The sequence below is a fragment of the Erigeron canadensis genome, chromosome 6 (assembly GCF_010389155.1).
Source record: "Erigeron canadensis isolate Cc75 chromosome 6, C_canadensis_v1, whole genome shotgun sequence".
Lineage (NCBI taxonomy): Eukaryota > Viridiplantae > Streptophyta > Magnoliopsida > Asterales > Asteraceae > Erigeron > Erigeron canadensis.
This window is the reverse complement of record NC_057766.1, coordinates 40,168,955-40,184,070: the sequence shown is the minus strand read 5'-3', so window position 1 is coordinate 40,184,070 and position 15,116 is coordinate 40,168,955. Positions and strand designations below refer to the sequence as shown.

Genomic DNA, 15,116 nt, shown 5'->3' with positions numbered 1-15,116 from the left:
ATCTTACACTATGTTTAATTGTTGTTTCAATTGTTTATTAATAAAAAGATATTACTAACAAAAATTAGATATTAATAATCAAAGTAGAATAACACTTAATAATAAACTAAAATTACATTAACATTAACAGTAATCACCTTAAATTACATTGACAATAAACAATTAATAAAATAAAATAATCATGTCTGCATGCATTTCGTGATATCTATCATGTCTACTAAACTTGGCTGCATATATATAGAGAGAGATAATGTTAAAGAACATAAGATTTAACATACAAGTAGTGGTGGGCCTCTTTATTCGCCTCTTGCGAATAGAATAATAACACCACTCACCTCAGAATAAGTAAATGAACTTTTTATTAGCCAAGACATAAATACTCACTACATGCCAAGATATTGAGCTAACGCCGGACATCCGCTTCTCCACGAAGAACCCCAAATTCTTGATCGGTGTTGAATGAAGTGTTATGGTCAAGTGTTCGGTGCCAATTGCCAACTCATTGTCCGGGGTCGTCATAACGCTACCATACCCCATGCTCTACTACTAAAGGTTTTGTTTCAAACAAAACAAATTTTAACGTAAACTAAATAAACAATCATTTTTTTACTGTAAATCATTACGTATTATGAAAACCTTCGTGTGTCAGTGTACATTTGTGCTCCATAAACCTTTATGTGCATGTCATTTTTATCATGATCTATTGGTCAATATTTTATTTTATTTATTTTTTTTAATATTTGTTTTACAAAAACCAGTTTTTAGTACTATCTATACTCTATATTAAAGAAAATAACCTCATGTTGAAAGTTACATGGGGGAAAATGTCTAAAATGTCCTACTATGTAATATTTTCACCTACAAGGCTACAACCCTTTAAAATATTTTCACATACACTATTCTCTTAACATCAATAATTAAATTACACTATCAATCATTTATATTTATAAAATATTTCCATTAACCTTTTAAATCAATTACTTTTATATGAATTATCTATGGCACTCGACGTCGCATCCACCACCAACACTCGCCTCCACTATCACACCGTCGCCGTCATGACCACCGCCGCATCACGCGGATACAATGCTAGTAGATATTAACACACATAATGTCCAATTAAATTTTCTTACTTAGTTACCTATTTAAGCTAGCTAGTATTTTATGAAAAACAGTTTTTAAAATTTGTGTCCTTATAAAACGTACATGTTAATATGCAATTCGTTGTTTTTGAATACTATCAATCAAATGTATTGATACGTATAAAATGTATACAAGCTATTTTCTAATAGACATATAATTAATGCTTATATTTGTACTTTTTTATAAAAATATGAAATGTATCACACCCTCCAATTTTGAAAAGTGTTACACAATAGTTACATATGAAATTACTAAATTATCCTTAATAAACACTCACTATGAAAAGAATTTTTATAAACTACCAAATTTGTCTTTAATGAATTAATTTACCCGCCAAACCCTTATTTTAATTAGTAACATTCTAAGCTCTTATTTTCTAAAATATTTAATCATCACCTTTATATCAACCTACATCACTTGATACCGTCAACACCACCAATAGTACTATCACCGACACCATCAAACCGCCATCCCAGTCACCACCATCGCATTATGGGGGTACCATACTCGTTAGTTTTTAAGCTGATTAATGCGTACAAATAAGAAAATTCCTTATAAGAAATTTGTAAAAACATTTATTTAATAATAAACGGTAAAAACATACATTTACTTGGGAATACACTATATTTATTTTATTACTAGTCTTCAGGTCCGTTCGATGAACGGATAGTCTCAATATATATATATATATACATACAAAGGTTAATATAAAAATAATAAATAACAAAATAAGTAAAAATAACAAAACATGAAGAAAACAAATTTAAAAAAGTACACCCTTTTGTAGTAGAAAAATAAGTCATAATCAAACTAAAATTTACAACAAACTCAATTGAAAGAAATGATAAATAAAAAAAACATAACAATTCAATATCAAATAATAAACAAACACGAATAAAATACCAAAAATAAAATTAAAGTTTTTTTTTTTTTAGAAACTTACTTGATTTGTTTATTAATAGTTACGATGAAGAAGAATAAAATGAATGAGAATGATTAATAAAAATTTAGGTTATATATATAATAATACATTGGGAGAATTTTAAGGATATTATATATCTTTAAAACTTAAAAATATTTGTTTTCATATAAAAAGATTTATGATAAAGTTTTAAATATAATTATCTATTTAATAAGCAAATAAAAAATAAATAAAAATCTAGACAAAAAAGGAGGGAGAACTCTAAAGTAATTAAGAGAGAGTTTAGGCCTAAAAAGAGCTTTAATGGATGTTAAAAATTACCTCCAACCTCCTATTTTAATTATTATATAGACTCTACACTTTTTACGAGTATATTATATCTACTTTAGATATTGATTCCAAAACAAATAAAGTAAATTTTTAGCTAGGTAGACATTTTACCTTTTCGAAATAGGTCTGAAACTTAAGTAGATTATATATAGAAGATTAACCAATTTGTTTATGCCATATTAACAAAAAGGATAAATGGGTGAGAATATGCCACCAGAATGCATACTGCATAGAACTCATGTCTGTTAAATCATCTTTACACATGAATTACAAATTATAGTTTTTTCACTTGTCTTTAACAAGTTTTGAACATGTGACATAAACATGTGTTTCAAAAAAATTAATGAAATTATTCCTTGTAAAATAGTACTAAGAATAAACTTTAACGATGTGCATTTTATTTTTTTTTCAATACTTTTGAAAAGTTTAGAGTTCATCAAATATGCTTAAATTTAGGCTTTAAATTTGAGTGATTAAATCCATTAAAGGTCATATTGAATCAAAAACTTGTGGGGAAAATTACATTTTCCGTCCTTCAATTTGACATGTTTTGTACTTTTCATCCTTAAAGTGAAAAAATAGCAAAAAAACCCTAAACTTGACACTTTTTTCACTTTTCGTCCATACGATAACGGTGTTAGTTTTTCTTCGTTAGGGTTGTCAACATTCGTTAGCTTTTTTGTTCACTTTTTATCCTTTCCCTTTTTCCACTTTTTTTTTATTATTAAAAATGTCGAAACTGCAAAGCGATGTAGAAATCGTAAAGGAGTAGACAACGAATCTTAAAATAAACTATTGAATGAGTAAAGTCAGTATCAAATAATACAAAGAAAGCACGAATATCTATGAACACATGACGATTTATTGAACAAGACAGTTACATAAATGTACAATTAAGACGATGAATAAATAAAAGCAAACACATAATATGTCATCTCTACCAATATGCTAAAATACGATTGAGATTTTTTTAAGTGACACATGACAATATATTTAAACGACTCATGTTTCTTTTAGGTTATACTTAGTTAAAAAGAAAAAATTTCTTTTAAGCATTAATAAACAATAAATTTTCATACTTTTCGCATTATTAAAATTAGTATTATATTTATTAATTAAACATATATACATAAATTATTTTTCGATTATTGAATTTTACAAATCATCAAACCAACCTACGGTTATACTATACTATAGGGATGAGCAGAAAAACCGTGACTGAACCGGTACCGAAAATCGGTACCGATGGGGATTCGGTTTCGGTTCTCATTTTAGGATGAAATCGGTTTCGGTACTAATCGGTTCGGTACGGGAAAACCGAATATGAATCCCGATTACTTGAAAAACATAAACCGTAGGATGTAGTGGTAGGTTTAGCCTATACTATTCATTTGTTGTAGGCTACTGCGAATGTTATACTATCATGTTGTAGTGACTGACGGCTTAAATGGTCACACAGTATGCTAATTCTGCAAATAATTATTACTATCTCTACAAGAAAATTGGGATGCACTGAACTTTTCAATTAGAGTATGTAATTAGCACAACATGTACACTAACAATGGAGAAGCTGGAGGTGGTATTTGACTATTTTCATACTGAAAAGTGAAAACAATAAATTTATTGGAACATTTCCAGTTTTTCAAATGCCCATAATTTGATTACCAGTTATGCTCTTTGAGTTGTTGCACACTCTTTTTGTATCAAATATAATTTTCTAGAATATGTTCTTATATATATATGATTTTGTTTCTAAATTGAAGTTGATTACTGATTGGGAGGGTGCCATGGTGCAACAAGGCAATTTCGGATTTTTTGTTCAATAAAATTCGGTATTATAGGGGTATGGTACCGAAAAACCGATACCGGTACCGGTACCGAACCGGTACTGATACCTATACTTTCGGTACGGTATCGGTTTTGGGATTGAGATGATTTCGGTATCGGTATCAATCGGTTCGGTACGGTATAGTACCGAATACCATCCCTACTATACTATAATGCTTTTGCTAAGTATATTGTGTTATCTAAATTTCAACAAATGTATTTGGATAAGTAAAAATATAATTTTTTTTTTGTAATAGGTCTCTAACTCTGATTACAAATATGGTTTATACATCATTGGGCAGTTTTGAAATTATCAAAATGAAAAAAAAAAGTGAAAAAAGAAAGAATGGACGACAAGTGAATAAAAACTAACGAATGTTGGCAACTTTAACAGAGAAAAATTAACATTGTTATCGGGGGATGAAAAATGAAAAAAGTGCCAAGTTTAGGGGGTTTTTTTTATTATTTTTTCACTTTAAGAACGAAAAGTGCAAAATGTGTCAAATTCAGAGACAAAAAATATAATTTTCTCAAACTTGTGTGATTGATTTAAGTTTGATACATTCCTAACTACCTATTTATGGGTAGATTTTAGGGGTTGGTAGATTAAAGGTAATTGCTTAGAAGTTTTATCGGGTTTTATACAAGAAAAACAGGAAGAAGAAAAGGCATGAAAAAGGAGGAAAACTAAACGAGAAAGATGCGGGCGCCGGAAACTGATTGCGAATTCCACACGTTATTTGCTGCTCGATCGCCGCCGCCCATGCTTACAACTGTGCTGCATGGAAAAAGTAGTGGTTGCCTGGCTCGCTCTCTTTTCATTTTCTTTTCTATTCTTCACCATCATATTCTATTTTATTACGGTACATATATATTTTATTGAAAAAAAGATTCATATTATTGGATCATGTTCACACTTTCGCAGGTTTAAACACAACATTTGGAAGTAGCAATTAACTCATGTCATTTCTTACGTTAATGTTGAGAGTTGAGACACAAATATATATATGGGGATGAAAATATAAGGCTGTAAGGTACATAAGGTTAGGTGTTGAATACTCACATATTACTTTTTTAATTCATGAAAATTATTGGGGCCCAACCATTTATTCATTAATCAAGATATATTAAAAAAATTGTATGTGAAGGGTTCCACACCTAAGCTTAGGTGCCGGACAACATTTGGAGTAATATAAGTAATATTTATATCAATATTTTATTTTATGTTATTAATTGTAATCAACTTATTGTAATAATGTTCTTATTAACAATTGTAATCAAACTATATTTAGATAATAACAAATTCTTTAACCCTACATATAAAATCACAACGCACGAAATCATTTAAAACCCCACGAACCAACTGCTACTTTTATTGTTTTTAACAAACATGACTAACAAAAATAAAATTACTTTTAATCTTAGACCCATTATTTTTACTGTCATTAGCAAAAGTTAGCAATTTTTACATTATTATTCTATAATTTTTAAATTAGTAATAATATATATTTTGTAATTTTATTAACTGATAATTTACTAATTAATATCATTATTCAATTAGCTACCTAATACTACTAGTCTACCACTATGTAGTTGTGTGTGTATTTAAGGGGTCATGAGTTCTTCGCAGTCTTACTACTAGCTAATTAAGTTAGAACAGTAGTGTGTGTATTCGGTTAATTTAAAATCAAAGAAAACTTTTCCTTTGTCTACACATAGAGACATAGAGTACGTAATAGGGACAGATAAACGAACAATAACAAAAAGAGACTTTATGTGAGGCTACGATGGTCCCACGTAGTTTTTTTTTGTTTTTTTTTTTTATTTTTTTTGTTTTTTTTTTTATTTTTAAAGAAGGTAGTTTAAATTCAGACGTGTTACAGACAATTTTAACCAGCGATTTGCTGAAGCTTCAACCCTCTCCTCATGGAAAATACGTTTAGATAAGAAACCCAATACTCGAACCCGAAACCTTAAGAAAAACTCACTTTCGGGGTTCACATAATGGATTTAGAAGATACTCTGATCAACTGCACCTAAGCGGAGTTGGGGAGTTGGTTTCCACGTAACTTTAGTTAATTACAAACTTACTCGATATACAACCTGACTTTGCTTTGTGTTATATACTTATATGATCGTTTTGACAATATATTTCTTAAGTTTAAACTAATGTTTTATAATGTTATGTATATGCAATAACAATCCAAATTAGCAGGGGAAATGATTAATCCGTTTAAAAAAAATAGCCAAAAAATCTTCCTAATTATTGGATGATGACATATGGAAAAATCAAAGGACAAGATTAAGAAAGAAAATTAGTGGATACCACATGTCACCTTTTTTATAATGTTAAGAGGAATTTTAAGCTATTTTGTTGGGAGGATTAGTCATTTTCCAATTAGTAGTTATCTATAGTAAATAAACAAGCACAAATAAAAAGGAAATACGGTCCTTAATAATCATCTCAAGTCAAGTATTTTATTTGAAGTTCTTTGTATTAATTATTCAATGAATTTGTATAATTTAAGGTATTCAAACCGATTACCTTTTACATGGAAAAAACATATTTAAAAAGTATGCTTGAACCTTATAATTTTCGTTGAGTAGAACATGTTTGTATCATGTTAATTACTTTCTAAGATATTACATCGTGTGAATGACATCGAAAAACTTTTTATGTTACTTTCTAAGATATTACTACATCATGTTAATGACATCTTATTTTCAATATAGCATTAAAATATGTAGACTTTTTTTAATTCTTACTACAATATCTAGTTATCTAGATTATTACCCGCGTAACATGCGAAATTTGTATATTTTATTTGCATTAATTAAAAAACTTTTAATGCCAGAAAACTATTAACATTTAAAAAATTTTTACAACCTGTTTAGACCATAATATTTAGAATATAATATCGTCAAAGAAAATATTAACAAATAATGTTTTCAACCATAAACTAAAATATATACATAAAATATTAAAGAGATATTTTTATTATCACTAAGTTGTAACTATATTTCTATTCTTATCAAGGGTATTAAAGATGTTATTTTAATCCATATATTTAAGCAATCACATAAAAAAACCATGTAATATAAAAATCTTTGAAAAAATATTTGTATTGTTATTGAAATAAAACGTTATTGATGGAAAGAAAATGTAACTGAAAATTCTCAGAACAATATATATTTTAACGTTTTATTATAATTAAACACTAACATTTTTTAAAACAAAAACATACGACTAAAATTTATTATCAAAAAATAACTAGTGAAGTTAATTAAGGTATATATCATCAACAAATAAATAAGCGTATAGTAAATTTATCAATTTTTTTTTTATCAAACTTAAATATCATATCCAATTTATTAACCTATATTAAATTGAAATATTGTCAAATACTCAGTTAGACGACATTAAAATATAAAACTTTGTATACATGAATATATAATATATACTATATAAATAAATGATTTTTTTTATAAGTTATAACATTAAAAAAAAGAGTACCATTATTATAAAGATTTGATTAATAAAATTATTACTAAAATAAATAAAATTAATTGATTTATTTGTATAAAAATAAAATATAAGGACTACAAATGTTATTAACTAATTTGTTGGTCAATGATGATGGCATCAAAGAAATCTAATGGTGAAAAATTAAAGGCAAAACTTAATCAATGGTTAACATTTTCTCAATTTAAAATTAAGGTTTTTGGTTGAATATATATTAAAGATGCTGTAAATTTCAAAAGATTACACATATGGATATAAAACAAATTGTACAGTATCATATAGAAGAAAAAAAATATAAGTTTTATACAAGAAAAAAAACTATCACAAAATTATCAGACCTCAATATGAAAAAGAAAAGAAAAAAAAATAGAGAAAACAATGTTGTCAAATTTCAACCGTTGTCAGTTCAACGTCATATTAAGGGTGTTCACGGTTTGGTTTTTACCCAGTTAAACTATAAACCAAACCGTTTAAAAAGCTGAAAAAAACTAAACCGTTTTTGAATTTGGTTTTGGGTTTGGTTTGTAACTGAAACCGAATTATATATTCCGGATTTTGGTTTGGTTATGGGTAAAAGATAATGAATTTGGTTAAACCGAAAAAACCGAATAACTTATATTACTATTATGTATTATTAAAATATTTAATTCGTATTTTTTTTTATGGACAATTATTAATGTATTTTTTACTTTATATGTCTATTTGTTTATCATATTAACTTTTTTTTTTTATGAAATTAGATAAATTCAATTTTGATGAATAATTTTTTAATAATGATGGCAAACAAGAGTTTAGTTGTTTTACTTATGTTATTTGTTCATCCATATGGTTTAAATTTACTACTTTGGTGAAAATTGAAATTATGAACCTATTTTGATTAATCACAACTTAGACAAAAAGAAATGGTAAATTTGTGTTTTTCATATTTGGTTTTTTCGGTTTTAAACCGAAACCGAACGGAATTCTAATTTGGTTTTCGGTTTGGTTTTTCTATTTCGAATTAGGTTTTGGTTTTGAAAAACAAAAATAAAAAAACAAAAAACCCGAACCAAATAAACCAAATAACCGAAACCGAACCGATGAACACCCCTCCGTCATATTAGTATTAAACTTGAGGGAATCTCATTCCTATTTTTAAACTAATACGAGTTTTAAACTAATACGCTAATTGACACATTATTATCAATAACATTTCTTCACTTCCTTTATTATTTTACCCTTTTTTATTGTTTACTATCAAATTCAATAATACTAAAAAATGATATTTATAAAAAAAAGTTACGATCGAATTCTCATTCGAGACATCATTATAGCAACTTATTAGTAATTGTCTAAAGAAGATAATATTACAAATAGACTTACATATTCTATTAGAACTATGCATATTAAAATACTATATTGTCTTGTCTTTGGGTTCATGCTCGATCGATCAAATACTGTGGAGTACATAGGTACCGTCTATTCCTAGTGGGGGTGGCGTGATACGTAATACTCGTAGTATATATTATCCAAAATTAGTTAGTCAAACAGAGAGTTAATTAGCGTTGACATTTCTTTAAATTATTGATTCGAAATTATTTTATGAACCCCTTCAAACGCCATCACCCCTCTCCCTTTCATTATGATCGAAAATTGCTCGTATTTCTTAATTGTAGAAACTATAGAAGTCTTTCTAACACACTTGCAGAGTCATAGATGTGTCACTGTCGTAGAAATACATACAACTTGTATAACGACTTTGTACGAAACAGGACACGGTATCAACACGTACAGAAATATTCAAGATGTCATTGTAAAGTTCATGTATGCAATCAAAGTTTTGGGTTAAATGAGAAGGATATATTAGCCGCATCATAAATATGTTTTAAGGCGTTGTACTGTATAATAATGTGAAATATGTTTGATAGTGTACGGCTAAACATAAGTGGTGTACGGATTACTACTCACCATGTAACATAGTATTAACCATATCCCTATTGAAAAGAAATAGCATGTGATTGCTTGTATATTTGCTATAAAGAAGAGAAAGTTTTGAGTTTGATTATGAATTTAGTGGATGCTATGGAATTGCTCATATATGGTTACAAACTTACAATAAGAAATGCATGATATCATACATTTCTTTGGCAAAACGGCAATTGCCTAATTTCATTAGACCTTTACTGCAATCGTTTTTCGCCAGTTTAGATATAGCTGAGCCTACTTTATATTCTAACTTATGCATCTAAGAGAGGAAGCTTGGAAGAATTTTCCCCATTCCCTTCTTTTTAACGGGTAATGAACATATAAACTAAGATGGGATCTCTCATCATTAGATAGGTACTTATTTAACAATTAAAACTATAATTATAAATGAACTTATTACATAAAATGAACTTATTATAATACAGATATAGAAATCCTATTCAGATTGGGAAAGACATGGTCATGGAACTAAAAGGGAGCCAAGAACAGATGAATGACTTGCATGATAAACAATGATAGAGAATTGAAGGGTAACATGTCCTTGGTGGTGATGAAGCTACATGGGAAGGATCGGTGCTGGTCACAAGTCACAACGGATCCAGACTCAAACGCCTGTCTTAACCAGCCATTAATTTAACTTGAAAGGGAAATCTTAATAATCCCCATCAATCCCAATCAGTCCAAGACTTCTAGTGTCATGGCCCATACTAATTCCATGACTCCATGAGAAAGACCCAACTGGCCGGGTCCATTTGGGATTTGGGTGCTCGGAAGGGTCAAATTTTGGAAATCAGAAAAACACAAATTCTAGTTTCATCTGCAGTCCTGCACAAGAGGTGAAACTTGAAAGGGTCAAATTTTTATGGTGGGAAAAGTAACATGCATGTAGATCAAGTTTCTTGAATGAAACCTTATCAAGTTGGGAACTTTAGACTGCACATGTTCCACCCTCATCCCCACTTTACCTAATTCCCACCCATCTGTTTTCATGTTCAAATTTTAACCAATTACTCAACAAAGACAAGTTATTGGTTCATTGATTCTTAGACAATTTTACCACACATCATAGGTGAACTGCATAGCAGACAAAAGTGGAGGACAAATTTGCAAAGAAGAATGACTTGCCCTAAACAAATAAAATCTAACATTGAAAAGAATGACATCTGCAAGCTTACAACTTTTCAGTTAACCTATTCCTGGAAGAAGGAAAATAATTTGTCATGTTACCTATTCTGACTATAGTCTTAGTTCATGCACTAGCATATATACCTACGTCAGCTGACTGATGGTTTATCAAAAGTTTAATAATTGAAATCTCATGTACGTCTTGTAACGACTGCAACAAGATTAACCAATATCCCCTGAAATAGGACAACGATATCAGCCCTCAAAGGGCAGAGTATGAGAATGTCCCCAGAAACAGTATCGGTAATAATATATAAATCAAGTAGGTCACTTCAAAAAAGTAGGTCACTTCAAGATCACAAGACTTGCACAAAAATAAAAGCTTCCTGGCTTCTAGGCCATAACAGAATTCTGAACATTGAGCAGATCTAGGACACCATATACCCAAAAGGATTCATCCTTGAGCAGAATGATCATATGTATACTATCCAACCAAAGGGCATTTAACCTAGCAGTATTGGGGTGGCCCAATGGTTCAAGTCTTGTTAGAGGCACTTGATATTAGGTGGTTTTAGAATTTAAATATTTTCCTTTCAAAAATAAAAATAAAAATGTAAATCATCACAGGAAGCTTGCATAGTATTCACATGATCTTAGATTCAAATGCTTCACTTTTCAACTGCCCTTGTGTTCCAAATTGTAATAAAATCACAGAAAGGAAAAGATTCCAGAACTAGCAGTCCTACGTGCTACCATTCTTATCCTTCCAATAAGCGTGCCTTTTCAGTCTCCAGGTGAATATGTTCATTATAGAGGCAGTCTTAGTGTAAACTTTGATACCAAGTCTAGTATTCAGTCAAAACATTACCAGATGAAAAACCATTACCTAAAAGGTCCTGAAGGCACAAGACCAGCGTTATAGAAATTGTCAACTCCAAATTTAGTTTTACCTTTTGTCATGCATTTCCCTGGAACCACCTTCAATTTCAAGAGTATACCATATATTCCTTTATAAGTTTTTAAACTCTCAACTCTTAAGCAACCTGTTTGGAATAGCATTGCAATTTTGCACATTATTTTTGGAAGAATTTGGCATAAAATGCATGCTTTTGCAAAAATGGGAAACTTTTTTACCGTGAAAATGTATACCATACTTTAAATCTGTACTTATTATGTGTATTTAACTTCAAACTTTTGCATTTTGATGGAATTAACCCAGTGACGGAGTGACCTACTACAATACATACAGAGGTGACATGACACAGTTGATGTATCGAGTATACATATTTTTTAGTTTGACTAATAAATACGAGCATATCTTTTAAGACAGCGGTGTCGATTAACGAGATGGAACTTAGTTGATTTACATGAGTCGATTAACGTTGGAACTTAATTTGGCTAATATATCGAGTATATAGATTAGGTTATAACAGTGGTGTCGATTAACAGTCAACACCACTAAGAAGCAACACTCTGCTGCGACCACCCACTGATACGTCTACCAGTGCCTCCACACACAACACAAATACATAAATGTAAAGGCCAAATGGAGAAGAAGCCACCCACATAGAGGGATATCAAAAAGAGAGGCAAAACAATTTGTTGTAAACAAAGTAGCAAACACTAACTACATCTAAACTTAAACTTTAGATCCACGAACTTCAACCAAGATTAGCCTAAGATCACTGATCAATGCACTTCTTTATGACTTTGTGTGATATGTGCCGATGTTAAATGAAATGCCTACATGACAATTGATTATATTTGCATACTAACTAATTCATGGTGGTATAATGAAAGGTGAAAAAGGTTGAAGCACATGAAAATGAGGACACTCTAGTCGAGGAGGTGATGTCAAAGAAGGGTGAAAGGAGTCAATGAAGGACAGGACAAGGCAGAGGAATACCCAGTGGCTGAGCATGTAAAAGGACCAAAAAGAAAGAGGGCCGAGGGCAATGGTGACAGGGCATATCCAGCAGGGAAGAGTCCTTGGATCTTTGCTAACCAACAGATTGAGTAACAGCGTGACACGATAAAACACATGAACTAAAAACATAACTCCTTCAAGCATCAGACTATTTCTCAGGAAACTCAACCCGTGGAGCTGATAACTGGTCCTAGTTTTCTGAAGCAAGCTACTACAAGGATTAAGGAACAATACAATTCTGCTGACTTTCAGATTCAACACTATACAATACGAATGCAAAATCGAACACTGTATTTAGCACAATTCATCCATAATCACTGGCCAAAAAGTCACAAACTTTAAGCAGAATCATCAACAACTTCCACAAATTCAAGTCCATCCTAACAGTTACTTTCCTGTGCATTCCTTGTAAACGCCTTATCGTTTCAATTGCTTCCAAGTCACAAGAATTTCCACAAAACTGATACAACCTCATGCGTTTTATTACCTTCGTTTACACAGACAAAAATGTCATCCAAAACATTAAAACCAACAATATAAAGAAAGTAAATATACTGAAAGTGGTCAAATCGATCAGCGATAGAGCCGGTGGGCTATGATAAATCATGAGTTGAATCCTGTTGTTGATCATCAACAACTTTTTGATCATCTAAGGTTCCAAACTTCTGCTTGAATGTGTCTTGTCTCTGTAACCACATCATATGCCCCTACATACATACACATATATATATCCATAGCTTCAATCACAATTCTTAAAAAAATGAAAAAAAAAAAGAACAACAAAAAACAAAGGAAAGGAAAGATGTGTTTACCTGTAAAGCAGCAGCCCAACCAATAAGGAAAGAAGCGAACCAAAACCTCTTATCCTTCAATAGCTTCTTCACATCAAAATCACGACTTCCCATTTCCCCCCAATTTTTATGTTTTTTATAAACCCTAAACCCTAATTTTACTACACAGAATCATTCATTTTCAATTGTGTTCCTAAAATATCGTATTTATGTAATTTACAAAATCACCCCCATAAGTTTTTGGTAATTTTCATTTCAAACCTCCAAACATTTTATTTATTTTTTCGTCTCTTAGTTTTGTAGAACTTCACACAACTATTGACGGAGCCACATAGAGGCTAATGGTGGTCATGACAATTCCACATTGTCTAATTAGCTACCCAACAAAACATACATTTAATATTCTATATGCTTAACTCAACTCAATTTATTAGTTTTTATTAAAAGAAAAGAGAAGAGAAAATTAGATAGGGGAAGAAAGAATAGAAAATTACATAAAAAAGAGGCATTCTCAAGTTGAAAGAAAAGAAAAGAAGAAGGGAATGAAAAGAAAAGGTAAAAAGATACAATTTTACATTTATAGCCTTGTAGTAATTAAAACCTTTATATAAGTTTGAGGGGTATAATAATAATTTAACCACTTTTCCTTCCAAATCTTGCCAAAAGTATCAAGAAAGCTTTGGGATCAAAACACTCTATTTTTTCCTTTCTTTCCCTTCCCTTTCTTTTATAACAAAAACTCAAGAATACCAAAACTAAAAATTTCTTACCTTTTCTTTTCTTATCTCCTCAAAATAAAACTCAAGAATGGAGCCTAAATATACCATTCTATTTTATCCAATACGTACATTTGTTAGTATCTTGTAATTGTTCAGCAACACGTGACTTAAAATCTTGGATTCACCCCACAACTTGTATATACTTGACTTGACCAACAAATATGTTGTTATTAGATTGCTATCAAGGTTGGTCTGCCGTTACAAGACGGTTTGTGTTTATGACGCGTTTTGGTAGCTGCTTCGTATGTCCAAGCTCCATCTTGAGAAAAAAATATTTGTTTGAATGTATGTATGGAACTATAATGATTATACGAGTATTGGTAGCTGCTATTTTTGCTTACACTTAACTGGTGTGGTTTGTCAAATGCATCCACTGCTATGTGTTTAGGTGTATGTCCTTTCGGGGTCTACGCCATGATGCGCTAACTTGTTTAAGGAAGACAAGTATCCATGAAAACCTACAAATATAAATACCGCTAAGGAAGACAAGTATTATGATGGATCCGTTTGAGTATATGTTGGATAGTAAGCCTTGTGTAAAATTGTGTCAAAGCTTCCTTTTCAATAAGCTTTGTGGTGGCTATCAATATCAAGCATTGTTGAGTTTCATTTTTTCTGATAGGCACGCTAACCAAATGATGGTTCATATTCTTTTATTTTCGAGAACCACGAAAACAAATCTTGAATCAATATGGGCCTTGAATCAAGAATGGACAATCACCTGCAAGAAACTATAATCTCATGTGAATGTGTATAATCACACGTGTTACTAAGCCGTTTGGAC

General features: G+C 30.4%; 1 protein-coding gene across 1 annotated transcript; it reads right to left on the bottom strand.

The window, feature by feature from the left end:
- Positions 1–13,080: 13,080 nt before the first annotated feature.
- On the bottom strand, positions 13,081–13,723 carry LOC122605951. The gene is made up of 2 exons (XM_043778917.1): positions 13,575–13,723; positions 13,081–13,469 (listed from the first exon to the last, which is right to left on the bottom strand). Exons 1-2 carry the CDS (start codon positions 13,665–13,667, stop codon positions 13,356–13,358), a joined length of 207 nt encoding a protein of 68 aa, XP_043634852.1. The 5' UTR covers positions 13,668–13,723; the 3' UTR covers positions 13,081–13,355.
- Positions 13,724–15,116: the final 1,393 nt, after the last annotated feature.

Bases quoted from the DNA above. Each gene is read 5' to 3' on its own strand.
- LOC122605951 (XM_043778917.1), bottom strand. From the start codon at position 13,667: ATGGGAAGTCGTGATTTTGATGTGAAGAAGCTATTGAAGGATAAGAGG. The intron at 13,470-13,574 runs GTAAACACATCT...GTATGTATGTAG, and splicing joins GTTGGGCTGCTGCTTTACAG to GGGCATATGATGTGGTTACA.